The sequence below is a fragment of the Engraulis encrasicolus genome, chromosome 10, assembly GCF_034702125.1.
Source record: "Engraulis encrasicolus isolate BLACKSEA-1 chromosome 10, IST_EnEncr_1.0, whole genome shotgun sequence".
Classification (NCBI taxonomy): Eukaryota; Metazoa; Chordata; class Actinopteri; order Clupeiformes; family Engraulidae; genus Engraulis; species Engraulis encrasicolus.
This window is the reverse complement of record NC_085866.1, coordinates 50,013,995-50,036,240: the sequence shown is the minus strand read 5'-3', so window position 1 is coordinate 50,036,240 and position 22,246 is coordinate 50,013,995. Positions and strand designations below refer to the sequence as shown.

Below are 22,246 nucleotides of genomic sequence, written 5' to 3'. Positions count from 1 at the left end.
GAGTATAACGATGACGCAAGGCATATCTAGTGTTTTCTACTTCGTTAGACATTTGTTGTCATAGTTTCATGACCAACAACAAACTGATACTTGCCACAAAATCGCTGAGACGGTACCTTCACTCGGGTGCTTTTACGCGGGGAGTGACTTTAACCTTGCTGGTGACATTTTCACATTTGACGCAGTATCCTCTGTCACTTCCTAGCGATTCCCGTGGCATTATGATTCTCAGCACAAGGGCTGACCACGATGAGCAGTCGAAAGAGACAACTAATATTATACATTCTTAAATATGTTTGCACGACCGAGTACCGAGAGCAGGCGATGCGTGACTATCGTTACTGGTGATGCCCAAGAGCTTTTTGATTCGTCAGATGACAAACAGTGGCTTGGCTTTCATCGGCCAACTAATGAACAATTGAGGGATCATCATCATCGGGGGATCTGGAGTTCGTTCAGCTTGTCGTTTAGAATTATGGAATCTTCGAAATTGCCATCACCGCTGGCGAAACTTGCCCTTGTGCTTTCAACGCTCGGTCAGAAAACACTACTTTCTACTCAAAAATGTTGCTGTGCCAAAGTCAAATCGCTTCGCTGTACATTACCTGTGTGTCTAATGGTTTCTTCCTTTTGTCCTGTAGGTTGCAGTATTGTGTATGTGAACGTTGACGCTTTAGGTAAGGCGATTGATTTGTTACATTGTGACAAGCAATTACTTCTCGTCTGACAACGTGTTGACTTGAGCGGCTTTCCTTTTCTATCCTCAGATGTGGTGACCGTGATTGGGGACGGCTACGAGTGTCGCGGCAGGGTAGAAGTGAACCACGGCGGACAGTGGGTGACCGTGTGTAACCGTGGCTGGGACATGAGTGAAACCCGGACGGTCTGCAGGGAGGTGGGCTGCTGGCTTACCTCTCTCCCCAGAGACTTCAAATTCAGCCCCAACAGAGCGGTGTGGTTGAACCACATCAGCTGCCCAAGTGAAGTGCCCGAGGACGTACAGATGGAGTGCTCCCACTCCAAAAAGAACTGCACCATCCACGACGACCCCGCGCTAGACTGCTCAGGTATGTTGCCTATGCACAGCTTTTGAGTGCAGATATCTAGTATGCCCGTATGAAGTGCACTAAATGCTGTTTTCAGGGAACTGACGTTCAGGCTTTGGTTCTCTCCAACCAGGGCGTCCCGTGCTGGACATCCTATCCCCCTTCACTGCTTTCCAAGTGGGCGACTCCATCCACTTCAGCTGCACCGTCCCCAGTGGGCCCAAGGTGCTCAACTTCCACCTGTACAAGAAGGGCGTGGAGACCCCTCTGGTGACGCAGCGGGCCGACAACGGCAAGAGGAGGATGGAGCTGACCTTGACCGACGTGGAGGTCACCCATCAGGGCTCCTACAGCTGTGTCAACAGCAACCGGCTGAGCTCGCAGATCTCCCAGCCTATGTACCATAGTAACGCCATTGACATCGATGTAGGTAAGTGTCAAAGTGTGTGTAACATGTGTTCATGTTCAGGCATGGGTCTGTATGCTTGCAGGGAATGCAGGTTAGTCATGCCAAGTAGTAGTTAGGCCAGGGAATTAGGCTTGTAGACTAAAGCTTAGTTTAGACCCGTCCTGCAACTGCAGCTTACATACACAAACAGCCACCATGGCCCCCTTTGCAGAGCTGAAACAACCCCTTGCAGCACTGAACATTTGCTTCTCCCAGGCTGAATTGTCCATAATCTTCCGCCACCCCCCCGCTAACAGTGCATCTCCTGCAGATGCAGGAGGAGTCTAAACTAGGCTTAAGTGTTGTCAGTTCGACTCCCAAGTCAAGTCAAGTCAAGTAGGTTTTATTGTCAATTTCTTTACATGCACTGGTCATACAAAGAATTTGAAATTACATTTGCCAGGTGGGTGTGTGCCTGATTAAGCAGCTCTCTCCACCCTCCATGACAGACGTAGCCCCGAGTCCTCCACCGTGCTTCAAATCGCTTGCATGGATGAGGCATGAAGGCAATTTTGCACTGTGTGGTGCGTTTTGTTACGCTGAAAATTTCCGAGTGGGATCCACTGCAACCAGGATTATGATGACGGAGGCTAACTAGCAGAGTTGGTGTGGAACGTTAGTAAACCTCCCTCCCGATAGTCTCATACAGTGTCGATGCCGTTGGGCTGGGGTACTGGTCCTTTAGTCCAGCGGTATCATACTGTGCCTCCCATTGCCGAACCGATGTAGTTGACGAGGTTGCACGTTCGCGCCCTAATGGGGACGAGCAGGTGCAAGATGACCTCCGTCACAGTGGTGACGTGACCCGGACGGGAATGAGGTTTAAGAGGGAGAGTGTAATGGAGGCTAATTAGCAGGGTTGGCGTGGAACGTCAGTAAACCTCCCTCCCGATTAGGGATGGCGAAAATTGAAAAAACTCTTAACCGGTTACTGAGACTCATTAACCGGTGGTTAACCGGTTAACCGGTAATCTTAAATTATACAACGTTCGCGTGCCTGATATGCACAGCACTGATTTTTTTCATTTTTATTTTCCACCAAAGTCTTTTTTTTTTGCTGCGCAGACAGGACCTGCCATGTCCAGCCACTGTTGCCAGATGGAAAATGCTGAATTATCGTACTAAAACCTCAAAATTATCGTTTTTTGGGAGGAAATTATTATTATAATTATTATTATTATTACAACCGGTTAACCGGTGGCAGAAAATTTTAACCGGTTAAAGTTGATCTGGTCGATTATCGGTTAACCGGTTACCGGTTAACCTCCCTCCCGATAGCCTCATACAGTGTCGATGCCGTTGTGCTGGGGTACTGGTCCTTTAGTCCAGCGGTATCGTACTGTGCCTCCCATTGCCGAACCGATGTAGTTGACGAGGTCGCATGTTCACGCCCCGAGGGGGACGAGCAGGTGCAAGAAGACCTCCGTCACAGGTACAAAAGTAACATGCTGTCAAGTAGATTTTTTTAATTCCACAGATAAAGTACAAGTCCATTCATCAAGAGACATTTTCTCAATTTTCTGCACACCTCAGTTCACATTGACTTCAGTGACCTCTGTGCGTTGAGCAGCAACGTGACCTGACGTACAGTAGGAAAGAATCTTGTTGTGTGCACACTGCACAGTGTGCTCTGTTGTGCTGTATCATCCTAGTGACAAAGGGCAGTCACTTGTACAGGGGATAGCTGTCTTTGTCATTGAGACAGAAATTGATGGGATGTTTGTGATTTTCTTTGACTTCTAATGACTTCTGGAGGTTTTTGTCATGCAACGGGGGTGCACAAACGAATCACTTGTCCCAGGCCCATGGAGAGAGAGGGCCTAGATTTTAGGTCCTCATTACATTGTTACATTGTATTTGTTGGGTTTAGGGCCCATTCAGATGACTTTGTCCCTGGCCTGGCCAAAGCTGTCAGCTGCCCTGCACTTAGTATGTATTGCATGTTTTCATGAAATCAGGATTAAATTAATATCAAGTAGGCTTTGTCTCCGGGTCACCCAGCAGGTGGTGATGTCACTCATCATAGAGCGCTGCTGAGAAATCTATGACTGTTCCTCCAGTCTTGCTTAGGGTAATGATGGCCTATTGAGCATGGCAAAGTGATATCATGAGAGGGAGGCCTCAAACCCTATTACCATTTGATGGACCACTGAAACGATTTGGGAAACATTATTTTCAGGTGGAAAGAAGTACTTTCTGTTGCTTTTAAGGTGTTTCTTTTAAATTGGTCCGTCGTATAAATTTGCACGCTATTTATTTATTTTTCTTTCTTTCTTTCTTTCTTTCTTTCTTTCTTTCTTTCTTTCTTTCTTTCTTTCTTTCTTTCTTTCTTTCTTTCTTAATTTGCACACAAGCACAGTGTCAAGATAGGAGACCTTATACATGACATAAAACCAAGAAGCAAACCAACTACAAGGACATGACGTGTCACAAAACAGACAGTACTAACAACAGCAATCAGAGATGAACACCTGGCCCCCTGACCAATGCTAGAGGCACATGGCCTGTATGTGCGTGCGTGGGTGGCTAGGTGGTTGGTTGGTTTGGGTGGTTGGTTGGGTCACGGTGTGCAGGTGTTTTAATGCCCTCTAGACACAACCCAAAACATTGCGGGCAGTGGACACAGACAGACCAATACAGACAAACCTCCATAGCTGGCCAAACCTCCTCTGGGGAGGGACAGGTAATAACAAACTCTTTACAGACTGGCTGACTGTCTCTCTCTCTCTCGCTCGCTCTCTCTTTGACTCTCTCGACAGAGGAGAGCTCAGCTACTTGTGGGGTGCTCTTTCAATTTTTTGGTTTTAATCCCTTATTTATTGATATGGTAAGGGTTCTGTACGGGGACATTAAGACTGAGAGTATTATCAAGGTTAATGGTCACTTCTGTACTCTTTTCAGAGTCTACAGGGCAGGGCTTGACACTGGCACCTGCCAACCGGCCAAATGCTGGTAAAACTTGGCTGTGGCTAGTAATACTTTCAGTGTCACTAGCCAATTTGGCTGGCAGTTTATTCTTTGGTATGACATACGCATCATAGGAGCCTATATTCTGTTGTTTTCCCTTGTGCATCAATTGTTTGTATTCAAGTTCAAGAAAAAGCCCAGTAACTTAGTTTCTGTTTGCTCGATATACTTCCATGTAGAAAGCTGTACACTCATCTTGCTTTAGCACCTCATCTTTTTATGTTAGACGTAGGCTACACTTATCATAAGAAAGAAAAAAAAAACAATAGCCTATAAAATCTGTGGCTAGTGGAATACCTGAATGGCTAGTGACTTGGGAAAACCACTAGCCACAGTGGCTAGTGGGTGAAGTTAATGTCAAGCCCTGCTACAGGGGTGTGCTTTGTCAGGCATGCACTACCTTACAAAAGAACCACTCATAATTAAACTAAGACATGAGCTAAAAGGGTTAACAATTCCAGATGATGGAAAGAACTTCCAGGTGTTTGCATATGCTGATGATGTTGCTGTGTTTCTCAAAGATCAAACGGACATTTTGACCATGCTGAAATCATTTAATGATTTTAACGTGGTTTCCTCTTCAAAGGTAAACTGGGCAAATGGTCTGGGTGGGGACAAAGTTTACCTGATGGTTTATGTTTGACCCAAAATGACCTCAAACAACTTGGAGTTTTCGTGGGGGGTGAAATGTGGGTACAAAAGAACAAGTAAAAGACTGTCTTTCCAATTGGACTTTCTTACTCAACAAGTTACCTCCAGGGGGCGGGTCCTTATCTTTAGCAATCTGACTGCATCTTTGCTGTGTCATCGACTGGCATGTGTCGATCCCCCTGTTAAATTTATGGCCACTATCCAAGCCATTCCTGTGAACCTTTTCTGGGACATTCTACAATGTATGTTGTACCTCCTCAAGGAGGAAGGTGGCCATGGAATTGTTCATCTTCAATGTTGGACTGCTGCTTTCCGGCTTCAGTTTGTGCAACGCCTCCTGTTGGGGCCAGTTGACACAGGTTGGAAGTCTGTTGCCTGTTCCATTCTATGGACTGTTGAGCACATGGGTATGGACAGAACCTTGTTTTTGGAGAACCCCTAATGTCTTGCATTAAGGTGGGAGGTTTGAAATGGACTCCCTGATTTTTACAGTAACCCCTTAAAGTGTGTTCCCTCTTCACTGTACACAGGACAGGCTAATGAGTCATTATACTGTTTTTTAAAGAGGCTGTTGTTTTTGTTTTTGACCTGGCCCTGTAGAAGCCTATGCCCTGCCTTATCCTGAACCTTCTCAGGTCCAAGGGTCACCACTGTGGGAGATATGGTAAGGATTGCTAGCCCTGATTTCATGAACTACAAGGCACTAACTGACCACCAGGGAATTCATTCCTCTCGCATAGTCTCCCAGGTCCTTGGGAATAGGAGGATCAAGTTAACACAAACAGAACTGGACATGGTGCAGGCTTTCAGCAGAGGGGCCTGCAACCAGGACTGTAGCAATCATTTCCCTAATTTGGGTCTGGCTTCTAATTTTTGGGGTTGTTGAATTGTGTTACAATGTGATTAAAGGGGCTCCATGTAGGATTAAAAGTTGAATTAATCACTGTCCCAAGTCAGCCGGTGCTTATTTGAGTCATTAGTAAGCGAACGATGATTCTCGTGACAACTTCGGCCGTCCGTCTGCTGAGAACCCCACATGTAACTTTGGACAGAGCGTTCCACTACGAGTGTCGCTTTATATGCAGTGTTCAGATTTGTATCAACTGCTGGCATTCTGTGATGAAAAACATTCTCACAGCAAGCTTATTTCAATAGTATTTTTTTCATGGCGGTGTAGATTTTGAGACAGGCATGTCACGGGCATCGCGCAAACTACGTAATCCTAGTAATCCTCCTGCCATTTTTAGTCCCCCCTGTCAAAGGTAAACCATTGTATAAGATGTGTAAAATCGTTTTAATCGAAAATCTCTGGACGTAGGACCTGTTAGAATTAAAGGATTATGTTAGAATTAAAGTGTGATAATTGAAGGATAATTTTAAACCTGAATGAAGAGTGTTATACAAATCACCCTTAACCAAAACATGTGGGGACCTACAATGGAGAATTCTTCATGGTGTGGTTGCAGTGAATGCTTGTGTTTCTGTGTTAAACCCTGAGATTGGCCCAGAGTGTCCTTTTTGTCCTCAAAGAGAAATCATTTTTCATGCATGTATGCAGTGTGTAAAATAAAAAAATGAAAATCTTTTATTTGTGGCACGAAATACAGTAGGCCTATGTGCAGAGGCGGCGCAATAAGTGTCAACTGACTTCTGACTGTATAATGGCTATACGTATATGTTAGCAGAAGGAACGAAATGGAAAAAGACATTAGTGGTGGTGATATTGTGTTGCTCTTTGTGCCCTTGCGAGATCTCGCATTTTAATTGATTTTGGCTTCTACAAGTTAATTAACAGTGTGGAGGTTTTTGAACAAATCTGGCGTCACAACGGTGCTGTGTGCGCTCTGTCAAAAATTATGAATTGCTTTTTGCACATTTATTGGCACCTGGCTGATGTGCAAAGCTATTTATTTACGTATGTACCTCTTTGTCACTCCATAGCTCAATTGTGCTTCTGTATTTTAAGAATTTGTAATTAAGGTGCTTTAAAACTCAAATTCTCTCTCTCTCTCCAAACCCCACCAGTGGAGCTGAACCGTCCACAGATCTCGTACAACACCTCCAGCAAGGCGCCGTCCGGCTACGTGTTCAAGGGCAAGGGCTTCAACGTGACGTGCTCCACGCAGCCCCTGTACCCGGGGGGCTCCTTTCAGCTGCGCCTCATCCGGCCCAACAGCACCGTGCGCCACTCGCTGCCCGCCCTCGCGCCCACTGTCACCTTCAGCTTCAGCAACGCCCAGACGCAGCATGAGGGCTACTACTGCTGTCAGTACAAGCTGCAGATGGGCAAGCGCCTGCTGCTCTCCCGGGAGAGCCCGCCACTGCCCATCTCTGTCCGAGGTAAGCAATGTTGAGAACGGTTATGTTGCCTATGATCAAATATTTTAAGTTTTTTCATGGTCGAGTTTTTATGTTTTTTTTCATGGAGCGCTTTTTTTTGGGCGGGGCTGTGACAGAGCGCGACGCGTCTGCCACTGTAACAGCGGTTTCCTCCGCTGCGCATTGTTTCAATGGTTCAAAGTGAACGGACTCAAACACAGTTTCAGTGGACATTAAAAATACAAGTTGTGTTGTATGCAATTGCTGTGGGTTTAACTGTGGGCATTTAGCCATGTTTGGGGTTTGGGTACGGTTGTATACCGTCTCAGGGTGAGATCATAAATGTTGGTTTGAACACGTGTAACATGAGAAACAAAAGACGCAACACAGAGTAAATCGCTATGGCGATATTTCATAACTTTATTGGTAAGCGATAGCAATGTAATGGTTCTTCTTAGTGCGCACAAATTTAACATCAGAATCTTTTCTTGCTATAGTTAACTATCATTATTGTATGTGGAAATGTTTGTAGCCATTTTACCTGTTGCAGTCTTCCGGATGCGTGTGATCAAACAGAGCGCAGGTCAGCCGAGTCTTTTGAAGGCTCCGCCTGTGGTGCGCGGCAATAGTTAATTGGTCCAGGAGTTATTTTATTTTCTAAAACTGTTCTAAGTATTTTGTGTACGATGTAGCTACTTTGTGTCATTGGTAATGTGTAATGCATGCAGGGGAAATGTTTGAAAATGTGTAATCATGCTTTGTTTAGTTGATTGTTTTAATCAGCAGCATGACTGACGCAAGTCTTTTAAATATGGGCTGCGAGAGTCAGTAGGGAGATCGCCTCTGTAGCGAGAGGACGCACTGACGTGAGCTCTGCCAAACTCAGGTCTGTTGAGACTTTTGAAAGCCTAGCTTTGTGGGCCTTGTCCCTGTCTTTTTGTTTTGTCCGTTTTTGCTTCAGTGTTTTGTTTGTCAAGTCTTTTAAATCATATGCCGGTAAGAAAAATAAAAAGAATATTTTTGCACGAGAATTTTCCCTGACTTTGCTCATCATTTTGGCTGACTACTCCAACTGCTCGGCACACTCTATTACATTTGGTGGCAGCGGAAACTACTAGTGTGCACAGTCAGTCTTAATGATAGCAATGAAGGGAAAATCAAGAAAAGGGCAAACTGCTGAAGCACCCGAGGAGGAAGATGATGCTCCTCAGCAGACATTGGAGAACTCTGTGCAAGAACTTCAGTCCATGTTCCAGGCGTTTATGAAGACACAGCAGAAGCAAGAAGAACGGGCACGGGAAGATCAAGCAAGGCAAGAACAGCGCTGGCGAGGAATCGCGCACCAGTTCAGCATGCTTCAAGATGAAGTGCGGCAGGAGCGGCGGGAGGTCAGCAGAGACCGTGGCAGATCCAGACTGAGGGCAGAGCAACAGGGTGCCTCACTTTCAGCCCCTGTGTCAACAGCAGTAAGTCCAGCGCACGCCACTCAGAGGGAAGTCCAGGCGGAGCTGCAGAGGTGGGCATCGGAAGACCAAGTCCCAGGAGGAGCGATGGCTATGCCAGCGGCGATGTGGGTCCAAGCAGCGGCGACGGCGGCTCCAGGCGCGGTGACAGTACCAGGTCCAGCGGCGATGGGGGTCCAAGCGGCAGCAGCGGCGACAGCAGGCCCAGGCGTGATGGCGGTACCAGGTCAAGCGGCGACGGCAGGTCCAGGTGCAGCGGCAGTACCAGGTCCAGCTGCGATGGGGGTCCAAGCGGCAGCAGCGGCGACAGCAGGCCCAGGCGTGATGGCGGTACCAGGTCAACTGGCGATGGGGGTCCAAGCGGCGACAGCAGGCCCAGGCGTGGTGGCAGTACCAGGTCCAGAGGCGATGGGGGTCCAAGCGGTGGCGGCGGCGACGGCAGGTCCAGGTGCAGCGGTGGTTCCAGGTCCAGCTGCAATGGGGGTCCAAGCGGCGGTGATGACTGCAGTCCCAGGCATAGCGATGGTTCCAGGTCCAGCAGCACAACCGGCGATGGGGGGCCAAGCACCGTCAGTACAGCAAGGTACTCCTCAAGTCGCAAGCTGGAAAGGACCTAAGATGCAGAAATACACAGATGATGAAGACATTGAACATTTTCTCACGACGTTTGAACGCATTGCTACAGCTAGTTTGTGTCCCAAAGCACAATGGGCACTCCACTTAGTTCCACTTCTCACCGGCAAGGCAAGAGCAGCGTACATTGCCATGGATTTCACAGATGCAATGGACTATGACAAAGTCAAGGCCATAATCCTGGAGAAATTCGAGATCAACCCAGAGACCTACAGGCAGCGCTTCAGGTCAACCCAGATGCTTCCGGATGAGTCGCCGAAAGAACTGTTCACCAGGCTGCGGGAGCTGTACGAGAAATGGACACGTCCACAACACCACACCAAAGAACAGATCAGCGACATGCTGGTCTTGGAACAGTTCCTGAGGATGGTGAGCAGCGACGTCCGGCTCTGGATAAAAGAACATGACCCGAAGACGGCGAAAGAGGCAGTGGTGTTGGCAGAGGCCTTCATGTCGGCGCGACGAGGCTCAAGACCACAGCAGACGGTCGGGGGGAGAGACGGCACAGCTGCACGGTCCGGTAAGTCTGAGGGTGGTCGGCATGGTGGTGGTGGTTTTAAAAGCCCTAGGCCCAACACTGATGATGTACGATGTTTTTACTGCAATGAGTTAGGACACATCAAACTCAATTGTCCCAAGAGAAAGCCTAAAGCGTCCAATGTGTCTGTTGTCCCTAATGCTAGTGGGGGGGAGGCCACACTAGATGAGGGGGAGGCTATCACAGTAGTGCGGGTTAATGGGAAGCAGGTCCAAGCCCTGGTAGATACTGGGAGTAGCCAAACTATTGTAAGCGCAGATCTTGTAGCTCAACACAGTACACCTACAGATGGGAGGGTGGTTATTAGATGTGTTCATGGCGATGAGCGGTCTTACCCTACGGCTGAGGTTCATCTAGAGGTTGACAATGTGTTGTACATGCTTACTGTTGCCCTGGCAGAGAAGCTGCCATACCCAGTAGTATTGGGCAGGGATATCCCAGACCTTGCGGCTCTTGTAGAGGGCCAGAGCTGTAATATGGCTGTTACACGTGCACAGGCACAAAAGACGCACAGAGACCCAACATGGGATGTGTTACCTTGTCCTGACGTGACGCGTAAAACGCGAAGTCAGAGAAGGTCCGACAAATTTAGAGGCACCAAGCTAACTGAAACTGTTTCTCAACCAAAGCTCGATGGTGGGGTGAATGTAACTATTCCCTCAGACATAATCCAGGCACAACGGTCTGACAAAACCTTACAACCATGTTATGCTGGCTTGGCTGCAGATGAAAATGGGGATGCGGTAGGCCCCAAATTTAAGCTCAAGTCTGGCATTTTGTATCGCTATGGAGATGATGGAGAACAGCTTGTGTTGCCAAGGTCCCTGAGAAAAACTGTTATGGAACTCGGACATGCTAGTGCATGGGCCGGACATCTCGGCCAGAACAAAACATGGGACAGAATTGTTGACCGGTTTTACTGGCCTAAGATTTACACTGAGGTGATTAACTTCTGCAAAGATTGTCCTGAATGTCAATTGACTGCTCCAGGCAGGAAGGGGGACAGAGTGCCATTAGTCCCTATGCCTGTGATCGATGTCCCTTTTAGCAGAGTGGCAATGGATATTGTTGGCCCCTTAGAACGCAGCCGTAAGGGTAACCGCTACATCTTGGTCATTTCAGATTACGCCACACGATATCCAGAAGCTTTCCCATTGCGTAACATCAAAGCTAGACAGGTAGCTACTGCTTTCCTCCAGTTGGTCACGCGGGTGGGCATTCCCAAAGAAGTACTTACAGACCAGGGGTCAAATTTTACATCTGGTCTCATGAAAGATGTGTATAAGTACTTGGGCATTAAGGGCATTAAAACCACGCCATACCACCCTCAGACTGACGGCCTTGTGGAGCGCTTCAATAAGACCTTGAAGAGCATGCTCCGCAAGTTCGTTTCAGACTCTGGGTCCGATTGGGATGACTGGCTGCCTTACCTGTTATTTGCTTACAGAGAGGTCCCACAAGCATCGACGGGCTTCTCTCCTTTCGAGCTCCTTTATGGCCGGCAGGTGCGGGGTCCACTCGACGTCCTAAAGGAAGCATGGGAGGGAAAAGAGCCAGAGCAGAAGGTGAGCGTCTTGACGTACGTCTTGAAGATGCAAGACCGCATGCAGACCTTGACGGAGATGGTGCAGGAAAACATGCAAGCAGCCCAGGCCAAGCAGCGGAGGTGGTATGATGCGTCAGCCAGAGACCGGTTCCTCCAGCCAGGCCAGCAGGTGCTGGTGCTCCTGCCCACGTCCGAGAGCAGCCTCCTGGCGAAGTGGCAAGGCCCCTACGTCGTCCAGCGGAGGATGGGCAAGGTCACCTACGAGATCGAGACACCGGACAAGAAGAAGCAAAAGCAGATCTTCCACATCAACATGCTACGGGAGTGGCATGAGCGAGAGCAACCCGTTCACAACCTGTTCGCCAGAGCGGTGGAGGAAGAGGAGGAGACCGAAGAGCAGTACTTCCCAGTCCAGCAGCAGCAGGAGGAAGTGGAAGACCTCGACCTGAGCCACCTCTCTGACAGCCAGCAGGGGGAGCTGACAGCCTGCATACCAGAGGGGGTGGTCAAGGGCACCCCTGGCAAGACAACGCTGGTGCAGCACAAGATCCAGCTGAAATCTCCTGGTCCGGTACGTCTCCCTTGCTACAGAATTCCAGCACAGCTTCTCCCAAAGATCAGGGGGGAGATCGACAGCATGCTGAGCATGGGGATCATCGAACCATCAACAAGTGAGTGGTCCAGTCCTGTAGTGCTCGTGCCTAAGAAAGATGGGTCCTTGAGATTCTGCATGGACTTCCGAAAGGTAAACTCGCTTTCCACATTTGATCCATATCCCATGCCACGAATTGATGAACTGATTGACAGGTTGGGCAGCGCCAGGTACCTGACGACCCTTGATTTGAGTAAGGGTTACTGGCAAGTGCCCATGTCTCCAGAGTCCAAACCATTGACTGCTTTTAAGACTCCTTTTGGTTTTTATCAGTTTTGTTTTATGCCCTTTGGCCTGCAGGGGGCGCCAGCAACATTTCAGCGCCTCATGGACCGGGTGTTAAAAGGGGCGGAGACGTTTGCGGCGGCATACCTGGATGATGTCGTCATTCACAGCCGCTCCTGGGAAGAACACCTGGTCCATGTGGAGGAGGTGCTGAGGCGCTTGCAGGAGGCCGGTCTCACGGTCAACCCTTCCAAGTGTGCTGTGGCTCAGAGAGAGGTGCAGTACCTGGGCCATGTCATCGGCGGAGGCGTGGTGAAACCGCAGGTGGGCAAGGTCAGCGCCATTCTGGACACCCCTGTCCCGAAAACCAAACGCCAGGTCCGCTCCTTTCTGGGGGTGGTCGGTTGGTACAGGCGGTTTGTCCCACAGTTTTCCACCAGGGCGGCCCCACTGATTGAGCTGACCAGAAAGTCTGCTCCCAATCGTGTGGTCTGGACAGACCACTGTGCCACAGCCTTCGATGATCTGCGAACCTGCTTGACCAAAGACCCAATTCTGCAGAGTCCCGACTTCAGCCAGCCTTTCCTGGTGCAAACTGATGCATCGGGGACAGGGCTGGGTGCAGTGTTGCTCCAGGGGCCACCTGGGGAGCAGAAACCTGTGGTGTTCCTGAGCAGAAAGCTCTTTCCACGGGAGATGCGATACTCCACCGTTGAGAAGGAGGGTCTTGCCATCAAGTGGGCATTAGACTCCCTCAAGTACTATCTCATGGACAAAGACTTTGTGCTCGAGACGGATCATCGGGCCCTTCAATGGCTCGATAAAATGAAGGACACCAACTCCAGGGTGACGAGGTGGTACTTGTCACTGCAGCCCTTCAGGTACTCCATCAGGTATCGGGCTGGCCCAGAGAACATTGTGTCAGACTATCTGTCCCGAGTGAATGAGGAGGAGGTCTAGGCTTGAGGGGGGGGTAATGTGACAGAGCGCGACGCGTCTGCCACTGTAACAGCGGTTTCCTCCGCTGCGCATTGTTTCAATGGTTCAAAGTGAACGGACTCAAACACAGTTTCAGTGGACATTAAAAATACAAGTTGTGTTGTATGCAATTGCTGTGGGTTTAACTGTGGGCATTTAGCCATGTTTGGGGTTTGGGTACGGTTGTATACCGTCTCAGGGTGAGATCATAAATGTTGGTTTGAACACGTGTAACATGAGAAACAAAAGACGCAACACAGAGTAAATCGCTATGGCGATATTTCATAACTTTATTGGTAAGCGATAGCAATGTAATGGTTCTTCTTAGTGCGCACAATTTTAACATCAGAATCTTTTCTTGCTGTAGTTAACTATCATTATTGTATGTGGAAATGTTTGTAGCCATTTTACCTGTTGCAGTCTTCCGGATGCGTGTGATCAAACAGAGCGCAGGTCAGCCGAGTCTTTTGAAGGCTCCGCCTGTGGTGCGCGGCAATAGTTAATTGGTCCAGGAGTTATTTTATTTTCTAAAACTGTTCTAAGTATTTTGTGTACGATGTAGCTACTTTGTGTCATTGGTAATGTGTAATGCATGCAGGGGAAATGTTTGAAAATGTGTAATCATGCTTTGTTTAGTTGATTGTTTTAATCAGCAGCATGACTGACGCAAGTCTTTTAAATATGGGCTGCGAGAGTCAGTAGGGAGATCGCCTCTGTAGCGAGAGGACGCACTGACGTGAGCTCTGCCAAACTCAGGTCTGTTGAGACGTTTGAAAGCCTAGCTTTATGGGCCTTGTCCCTGTCTTTTTGTTGTCCGTTTTTGCTGCAGTGTTTTGTTTGTCAAGTCTTTTAAATCATATGCCGGTAAGAAAAATAAAAAGAATATTTTTGCACGAGAATTTTCCCTGACTTTGCTCATCATTTTGGCTGACTACTCCAACTGCTCGGCACACTCTATTACAGGGGCACAAACAATGTAAAAAACTTTTGAGTTTTGTGTGTGATCAGCATGCTTACTCTGCCCATCTCTGTCCAAGGTACGCAGCCCTGAAAGGCATGTTGATTAAGCATAATTTATGCTGTCTATGGTCTCGTTTATAATGTCGATTGTCACATGGCAGGCAGTTTCAGTCAGTTTCGAGTGTTTGATTTTTCTTACAGTGTTTTATTTGTTGGGGGGTGGGGGGTAGGCAATCTGTGTTGCACGTGCACAATGCAAGCTATACCCATTGAATATCACACACGCCACACTAGCATTTAAAAAAAAAATGTACGTCCAGATGGGCAAGTGCATTCTGGCCTCCCGAAAGAGCCAGCCTCTGACCATCTTTGTTCGAGGTAAGCAGTGACCAGGGAGAATCAGTACTCTAGTGTCAGACCTGATGGAATAGTGTTTAGCTAAGTGCGTGTGTGCGTGTGACGGGGGCTATAAGTCCAGTGAGAATCACTATGCTAGTTTCTGATATGATGGAATACTGTTAAACTGAAGTGTGTTTGTGTGTGTGTGTGTGTGCGTGCGTGTGTGCCCGTGTGTATGCATGCGCTTGTGTATGTATGTTTGACAGACACAGACAGGGCTATGAGTCCGGTGAGGATCAGTATGCTGGTGTCTGGTCTGACGTTCGTGGTCGCCACCTTCATCATCCTCATCGTCTTCAGAATACTCTCCAAGAGGAAGGCAAAACTCACCGAATTAGAACGCGAGAGCAGAAGCTGTGAGGACATGTTATGTATACTCACTGTGTACAGTATTTGTGTGTTTGTATGCGTTCTCGTTTGTTTGCACATGCACACTTTTTCACCGTTTTGGTCTACACTTCTTGCGTGTTCAAAATCCCAGTCAAAAGAATCAAAAACTCCAAAAGTCAAATTAATCTATTTATTTTCTAAAATGATCAAATAACAAAATGACCACCACTGGTACTATCCAGAATACCAGCAATGGCCCATACACAGTAGACACTACAGCTTTCCAAAACTGCAGAGTCTACTACAGAAAAATGACATAGACAACGAAAGCATCTTACGGAGTGCTCCGGAGTTCCTGTACTAAAATCTCCCTGACCAAGCAACAGAATTGTCTAGTTCAGGCGACACTAAAATCCAGGAACTGCCTAGCTCTCCCTGTGTGTCTGTATTTAAAGAGGTGTATGGGATACTTGTGTATGGGTGTGGTTATGTGTAAGCATTTACATTAATTGTTGAGTAATAAGAGGTGTGCCTAAACTGTGTCGAGTGTCATCTGCTGTCATCATCTTCAGATGTGGTCCAGGTGCTGATCTCCTCACTCTAGGATGTTCTCATGACCTCATCTGTGGGCATCCTGTGTCCTGTAACTTTGATTAAACAATACACATACAGCAGGCGCATTCCTTTGACATCTTTGTGGGTCCTTTGTACTGAAAATATTGAAATCCAATGTTAGTCCCTTCCCATTGTCACCTACTCTACAGTAGGCCTTCTAAAAGGATTCATTGAAACAGTTTAGCTTCCGGGGTGACATCACTGTATCCTGTGCCCTAGGGAGAATGATACTTCAAAGAGTTAGTTTCCGCATTGCTGCCCTTTGAACTCCAGAACTATTAGCTTTTTTAAAGGGAATTAAACAATCAGTTAATCAAACATCAAAAGACTGGTTTTCAGCTTGCCTTACACTAAGCTCTTGATGACATCTCCTGCTAACCACTCCTAAAAAGAATGGGTGATTACTCAACATTCATTTCATCTTCGCCTCATCACTGCCACATGGGGCCATTACTCAATAAACAGAAAAACAAGACATTACATTACATTACATTACATTGCATTTGGCAGACGCTTTATAACCAAAGCGACTTTCAGAAGAGGACATAATCAAGCCAACATCACAAGCAAATACAAAGTGCACAGGAGATATACAGAACAACAAGTGCAATTACAAAGAGGGGTTAGTTTTTTTTTTTTTTTTTTTTTTAATAATAAAGAGGAAATAACGAGAACACACAAACACACACTCACAAACTAAACTAAACTAAACATCATGTCAGGATTCTGCCCTGGGGCAAGGCCAGTTCAATCATTAGTCTAGTAGATTCTCTCGAAAGAGGAATGTCTTTAGTTGTTTCTTGAAGGCTGCAAGAGAGGTGCTTAGTCTTGCTGCCTCTGGGAGACTGTTCCACCACTTGGGAACCACAACGGAGAACAATCTTGACTGAGAGTACCTAGAGCGACTGGATGGCAGAGCCAGGCGGCTTGTACTGGATGAGCGCAGATCTCTTCCAGTAACATAAGGCGTTAGTAGGTCCTTCAGATAAGCTGGGGCCGTTCCTGTGATGGTTTTGTAGGCAAGGGTCAATGCCTTGTGCTTGATCCGGGCGGCGATCGGTAACCAGTGCAACTCAATAAATAGAGGAGTAACATGGGTCCTTTTGGGTTGATTGAATATCAACCGTGCCGCCGCATTCTGGATCATCTGTAGAGGCTTTAGCGCACAAGCAGGTGGACCTGTCATGAGTGAGTTGCAGTAGTCAACGCGGGACAGGACCGTGGCCTGGACCAGTCGTTGTGTAGAATATTGTGTCAGCACAGGTCTGATATTCCGTACGTTGGACATCTGGATTCGACAGGTCCGGGTGACCGAGTTGATGTAGTTGGAGCATGACAGCTCATCATCAATCATGACGCCAAGGTTTTTGGCGTACTTTGCTTGGGGTCACGATGGTGGAGCCTATCTTGAGGTTGATGTTGTGACTGAGCGGCTCTTTAGCTGGGATCACCAGGAGCTCTGTCTTGGCCAGGTTCAGCTGTAGGTGGTGGTCCTTCATCCATGTTGACAAGTCGGTGAGGCAGGCAGAGATGCGTTCCGAAACCGTGGTGTCCTCTGGACGGAACGACAGGTACATCTTGGTGTCATCAGCATAGCAGTGGTAGGAGAACCCATGTGTTTGAATGACACGTCCCAGGGAGGATGTGTATATTGCAAACAGAAGGGGTCCCAGCACTGATCCTTGGGGTACGCCGCCTGTGGAGAGGGTGTGAGTCGTAGACAGCTTCCCTTGCCATGACACACTGAAGGTGCGTCCAGAGAGGTAGGAGTTGAACCATGAGTGGACAACGCCTGTGATTCCCATGGCTGTGAGTATCCTCAGGAGGATCTTGTGGTTGACTGTGTCAAAGGCTTGCAGACAGGTCTAGTAGTATGAGGACCGAGGATAGTCCTTCCGTTCTTGCAGTCCTTAGAGCTTCAGTCACTGAGAGTAACGCAGTTTCAGTTGAATGTCCACTTCTGAAACCAGATTGCTTTGGGTCAAGTAATCCGTTCTGGTTTAGGAAGTTGGTGACTTGCTTTGCAACTGCCCTTTCTAGCGTCTTGGATAGGAAGGGAAGCAGTGAGACAGGTCTGTAGTTTTCGACATGAGCAGGGTTCAGTGTAGGCTTCTTCAGTAGTGGTGTCACCCTTGCTTGTTTGAAGGCGGAGGGGACATTGCCGGAGGAGAGTGAGGAGTTCATGATGGATGTGATTGCTGGGACCACTGTTTGGGCAATGTCTTGAAGAAGGTTCGTGGGCACTGGGTCTAGTAGGCAGGTAGTGGGACGGCTTCTTGTGATGAGTCTGGAAACGTCTTCTTCAGAGAGCAAGGTGAATTCATGAAGTGTTGCAGGAGTCGCCGTGTTTTCCAGGGGGGTGTCTTCTGGGCGGGAGGGTGGTTCACAGAATTGCTTGCTAATATTTGCCGTCTTTTCCGTGAAGAAGGTGGCAAAGTTGTCCGGGTTAAGGTCTATGGGTGCAGGAGGGGGGGGAGGGTTGAGCAGTGACTTGAATGTAGAAAACAACTTACGTGGGTCTGTAGTGTTGCTGATCTTGTCGTTGTAGTAGGTCGTCTTGGCAGCTGTTACAGAGGCGGAGAAGGAGGCTAGTAGAGATCTAAGTTTTTCGAGGTCAGATGGGTTGCGGGTTTTGCGCCATTTCCTTTCTGCCGCTCTGAGGGTGGTACGTAGAGCTCGGATGGTCTCTGTCAGCCATGGTCGCGGTTGTGAAGGTCTTGCAGGTTTAGTGACTAGTGGGCAGAGGTTGTCGAGACAGGAGGTCAGTGTGGAGCTGAGCGAATCTGTAGCATTTATTTTAATGTATTAATCATAACCAAATATTGTAGAATTTCCTTGCAAACACAAATTAATTCCTTAACTATTTTGTAAGCCAATGCATTACATTTCAGCACCTCAGAATCTATCTTATTTTCTAACAGCATGCATGTGTGATCAAAGGAAATTATTGACGATGAATGTGAATCAAGTAAATAAATAATTTCTTGGTAGGGGGGTTATATGTGTGCATAACATGAATTTTGATTGGGTACTGCATGCAGGTCTCTGTGTATACTTTTGTCTCCGTGAGATGTTTAATTTCTTGTAGGTGTGTAGAAAATGAAGGTTGTAAGTAGTTTGGTACGCAGTCTGCTGACCAGCGATCAGGTTTGATTTACCTCTAACGTATTTAACAGGTGTGGACAATACATACATTGCGTACAGCCATGCAGCCATGAAATAACAGCCGAACAGGACTGGACCAGATTACAATCGATAAGGTAAGTTTTGCGTAATTCTGTATACTCATTTTGCAAACGTCACTGTGATGTGTGAGAGCATGCGTGTGTCTGTGGTTGAGTTAAGGAGGTGGTATTTTTTTTTATACCAGTGCCGCTGCATTGTTGAAGGGACGGAAATATACTTTCAATTTTCAGAATTTCCTATTAGTGTGACAGAATTTGCAATACACTGATTTTTGCACACTTGCGGTTTTTGCCCTTGACTTAGGGCTGTGTTGTCTTGGTAAAACTGAAGCAAGGCGTCTCAGTGGAGGAGCCTCCCACAGGTGCACTGTGGACACAACTCTACTCATGTGACCCCTTCTCAGGAGCACAACGAAGGCAAGGCAAGACAAAGATCAAACCCCAGGACACCCACCCGCATATTGCTCCATGTCTAACTCATGTAATGCAGGCCTGAGACTGTGTGCAGGTATATTCAAGTACAGTTATTAGCCACCATTTCTGGTACGAACACCAGAAGCCCCATTTGCCTTGAGCCAGTGTAGCATCAGTCTTGCTAAATGTGTTAGTGTAAACAAGGTATTTAATCATTTTAAAAAGCAGTGTTGGCAGTATTTAGTATGCACAAGTCAAATGTGTACTCTGTATGGCTGGGTAGTTTTTAAACTGCAATCAGTGGCCAATTATAGCATACAATGAAAGCAGTGTACGTAGTTGTGAATACAACAGAATTGCGATTTGCAACATGAAGCTCTATATTTGTCTTACGCCAGTTCAGAGCATGAGTAGTACTAGTTAATGGTCATGTTTGGCAGAAGTTCTCTTTAAAGAAAATTCTGGTAATGTAGAGTTTTATAAATGGTAAAAAAGAGACAAATCTTGACAAACATGGATCCCGTGGTGTGATTGTTTATGTCCTTTCCACATGACAACTGTGTTTTTGAAAACCGTTTCCATCCACAACTTAACACTTTCAGAGGTTTTCTCAACAAATGAAAATGCTCTTATTTGCTAATTCACTATCAAAAATGTGTTGGTTAAATCCAAAGTTCAAAGGGAAAAGATCATTGCATTGGAACTTTATATTTCGAAGTCTTCATTTTCAGACCCCACAAATGCTTTGGTGCGAATGTAATACTGCAAATTAACCAAACGTGGATGTTCTTTTTGTGGAAACTCTTTTCTTCAGTTGCATGTGGAGGGGGCGGGCTCTTTGATTAATTTTAGTGCACTTTGATGACCCTGAGGGCAGAGTAGGCTTAGAGTCCATCCTTCATTCCGTCTCAGTCTGAGCCAAAGATTCTAGAGTGCTCTGTTCTAGAACCTTTGGTCTGAACCACGCCAGCTTATACTTAAATGAATCGTAGTACAGAAATATAACACTTTCTTCCAATTAAGAGATAAATACTCGTATGAATTGTTCAGTTAAACTAGGGGCCATGTTTCAAAAAAGCTGGTGTGGAACTGTTTGTTATTTAAAACCTTATACAAAGAGGAGATTTTATTTGGATAATCTAGATCCAAGCTAGCCTTTGCTTGTTCACTAGTTATGCTGGTACTAGCCATGTAGGAGTAATGAGAGACAAAGCCAAATGTCTCACATGAAAGGGAAGCATTTACTGTATTAAGTGATGGAGGGAAAGTCTGTCAGTATCCTTCTGGTTAAGTGTACGGGCAGCACTTTAATTTGTTGGCATGTAGAAATGAAGCCCTGGATACATGGTGAAGGCCAGGGTACAGTTGTTCAGAGGTTGGTCCTACTAAAAATGGAATCTAATATGGCGATGAAATGATCTCTTTTACGAGTCATATAAAAGCCCAGCCTCAAATCTTTCCTCCGCCATTGCTACCCATAAGAAGAACACACTCTTACATACTTTTCATTGTACCTAAACGTTCTGTGCCACTTCTAACCTCAAAGGCGCTTTTGCAGTTTGCATGCTAGTGTGCAGTGTATGATGCAATGGTCTTTGATTATAGCTCCTGCGTTTTGATGTTAAAGGGTTCCTTACCATGTGGTTACTGCTCCTTATTACCTAATACAATGGGTTATAAAGTGGTTTAATGAGCAAGTCCATATGTAAAATAATGCAGACTAATGGGTCTTAAAGACCTTTAAATGCAAAAGTAGTGAATCACATTTTTCTCCATTTTTAGAGATGACAATCTTTTTTTTCCACTAACGCTTGACTGTAAAACTGTGTTTCTTTAGTATCTGAGGTATGGGTTTGTTTTATTTCCTTTTCGTTTATTTTTTGTCATTTTTATATTCACGTACATGTACGCTGATACTTATGAATGTATTTGAAATGAGTTTCGTTTTAGAGTCATTTATTTTTTAACGGTGGTAATTTTTACATTTCTGTTGCCAAATACTATGCTAAAAAATGAATGAGTGTCCTGCAGGACCTTGGCAGCCTGACGCAGCAAAAGAAATGTACGCAGTGTGAAAGGGTACACCGTTTGCTCGACAGGATGCCCATACCAATAGGACAAAGCGGTACATGGAATATATTGTGAAAGCAAAAAAACAAAACAAAAAACACACACCTACAACACTGGTTCATAATGTTATTTGATATGAGACCACAGGGGTATTCCAAAAGCGTGGTTAAGTGATAAACAAGGCTAAATTAACCCACAGGAAGTGGTGAATGAGGACTCTATCTCTCTTTTATTAGATGATTTATTACCACTACCTAAAGGTGAACTTAATCTGGTTTACTATTGATGAACCAGCGTTGAGGAATACCCCTTACATTTTATTTAAATGCCCAAGGGACCGACCATGTGATGCGATGGAACTCTTCAGTTTAAACACTAGCCAGAGGGGAAGGGAAGAGATGAGACTCTGTGTGACGATGCTGCTGTTCTCTCCCACTAAATGAGCCCTATGCTGTAGGTGCTAGTGTGCAATGCAGTGTGCTAGCCATGTCCTAAAAGCCAGTGAGCTATTTACAGCTACCTAGGACCCTAAAGCACTTCTAAGAAGTAGTGACCATGGATTGTACTTATAACGGTCAATCATTAAAAATAAGAACATTTCTTTTTTGTGGTACGTGTAACTTTGTTTTGATCATTAAAAGTCTTTATTTGAAAATTATGGTTGTATTCATTTGGTTCTGCTTTTTGTAGAAAAAGACCAATATACATATTCTGTCTCATATGCTTCACATACTGTATGTGTATGTATAAGAAATGAGACTTGGTTGCATGTGGAGCAAGTATTAATAAATAAATGGTTCAACGGGA

The 22,246-nt window shown here is 46.3% G+C and overlaps 1 protein-coding gene across 2 annotated transcripts; it reads left to right on the top strand.

Annotated features, from left to right (window-relative positions):
* The first annotated feature begins 10 nt into the window (after positions 1-10).
* On the top strand, positions 11-22,094 carry si:ch211-150o23.3 (uncharacterized). Of its 2 annotated transcripts, none has more exons than XM_063209205.1 (8): positions 11-536; positions 642-677; positions 768-1,067; positions 1,180-1,476; positions 7,138-7,452; positions 15,032-15,181; positions 18,947-19,030; positions 19,287-22,094. In XM_063209205.1, exons 1-7 carry the CDS (start codon positions 293-295, stop codon positions 18,991-18,993), a joined length of 1,389 nt encoding a protein of 462 aa, XP_063065275.1. In that variant the 5' UTR covers positions 11-292; the 3' UTR covers positions 18,994-19,030; positions 19,287-22,094. The 2 variants fall into 2 exon arrangements, with proteins under 2 accessions (XP_063065275.1, XP_063065274.1); XM_063209204.1 differs by having other exon boundaries at positions 19,260-22,094.
* Positions 22,095-22,246: the final 152 nt, after the last annotated feature.

Bases quoted from the DNA above. Each gene is read 5' to 3' on its own strand.
- si:ch211-150o23.3 (XM_063209205.1), top strand. From the start codon at position 293: ATGTTTGCACGACCGAGTACCGAGAGCAGGCGATGCGTGACTATCGTT. The intron at 537-641 runs GTCAGAAAACAC...TTTGTCCTGTAG, and splicing joins CCTTGTGCTTTCAACGCTCG to GTTGCAGTATTGTGTATGTG. The intron at 1,068-1,179 runs GTATGTTGCCTA...CTCTCCAACCAG, and splicing joins CCCCGCGCTAGACTGCTCAG to GGCGTCCCGTGCTGGACATC.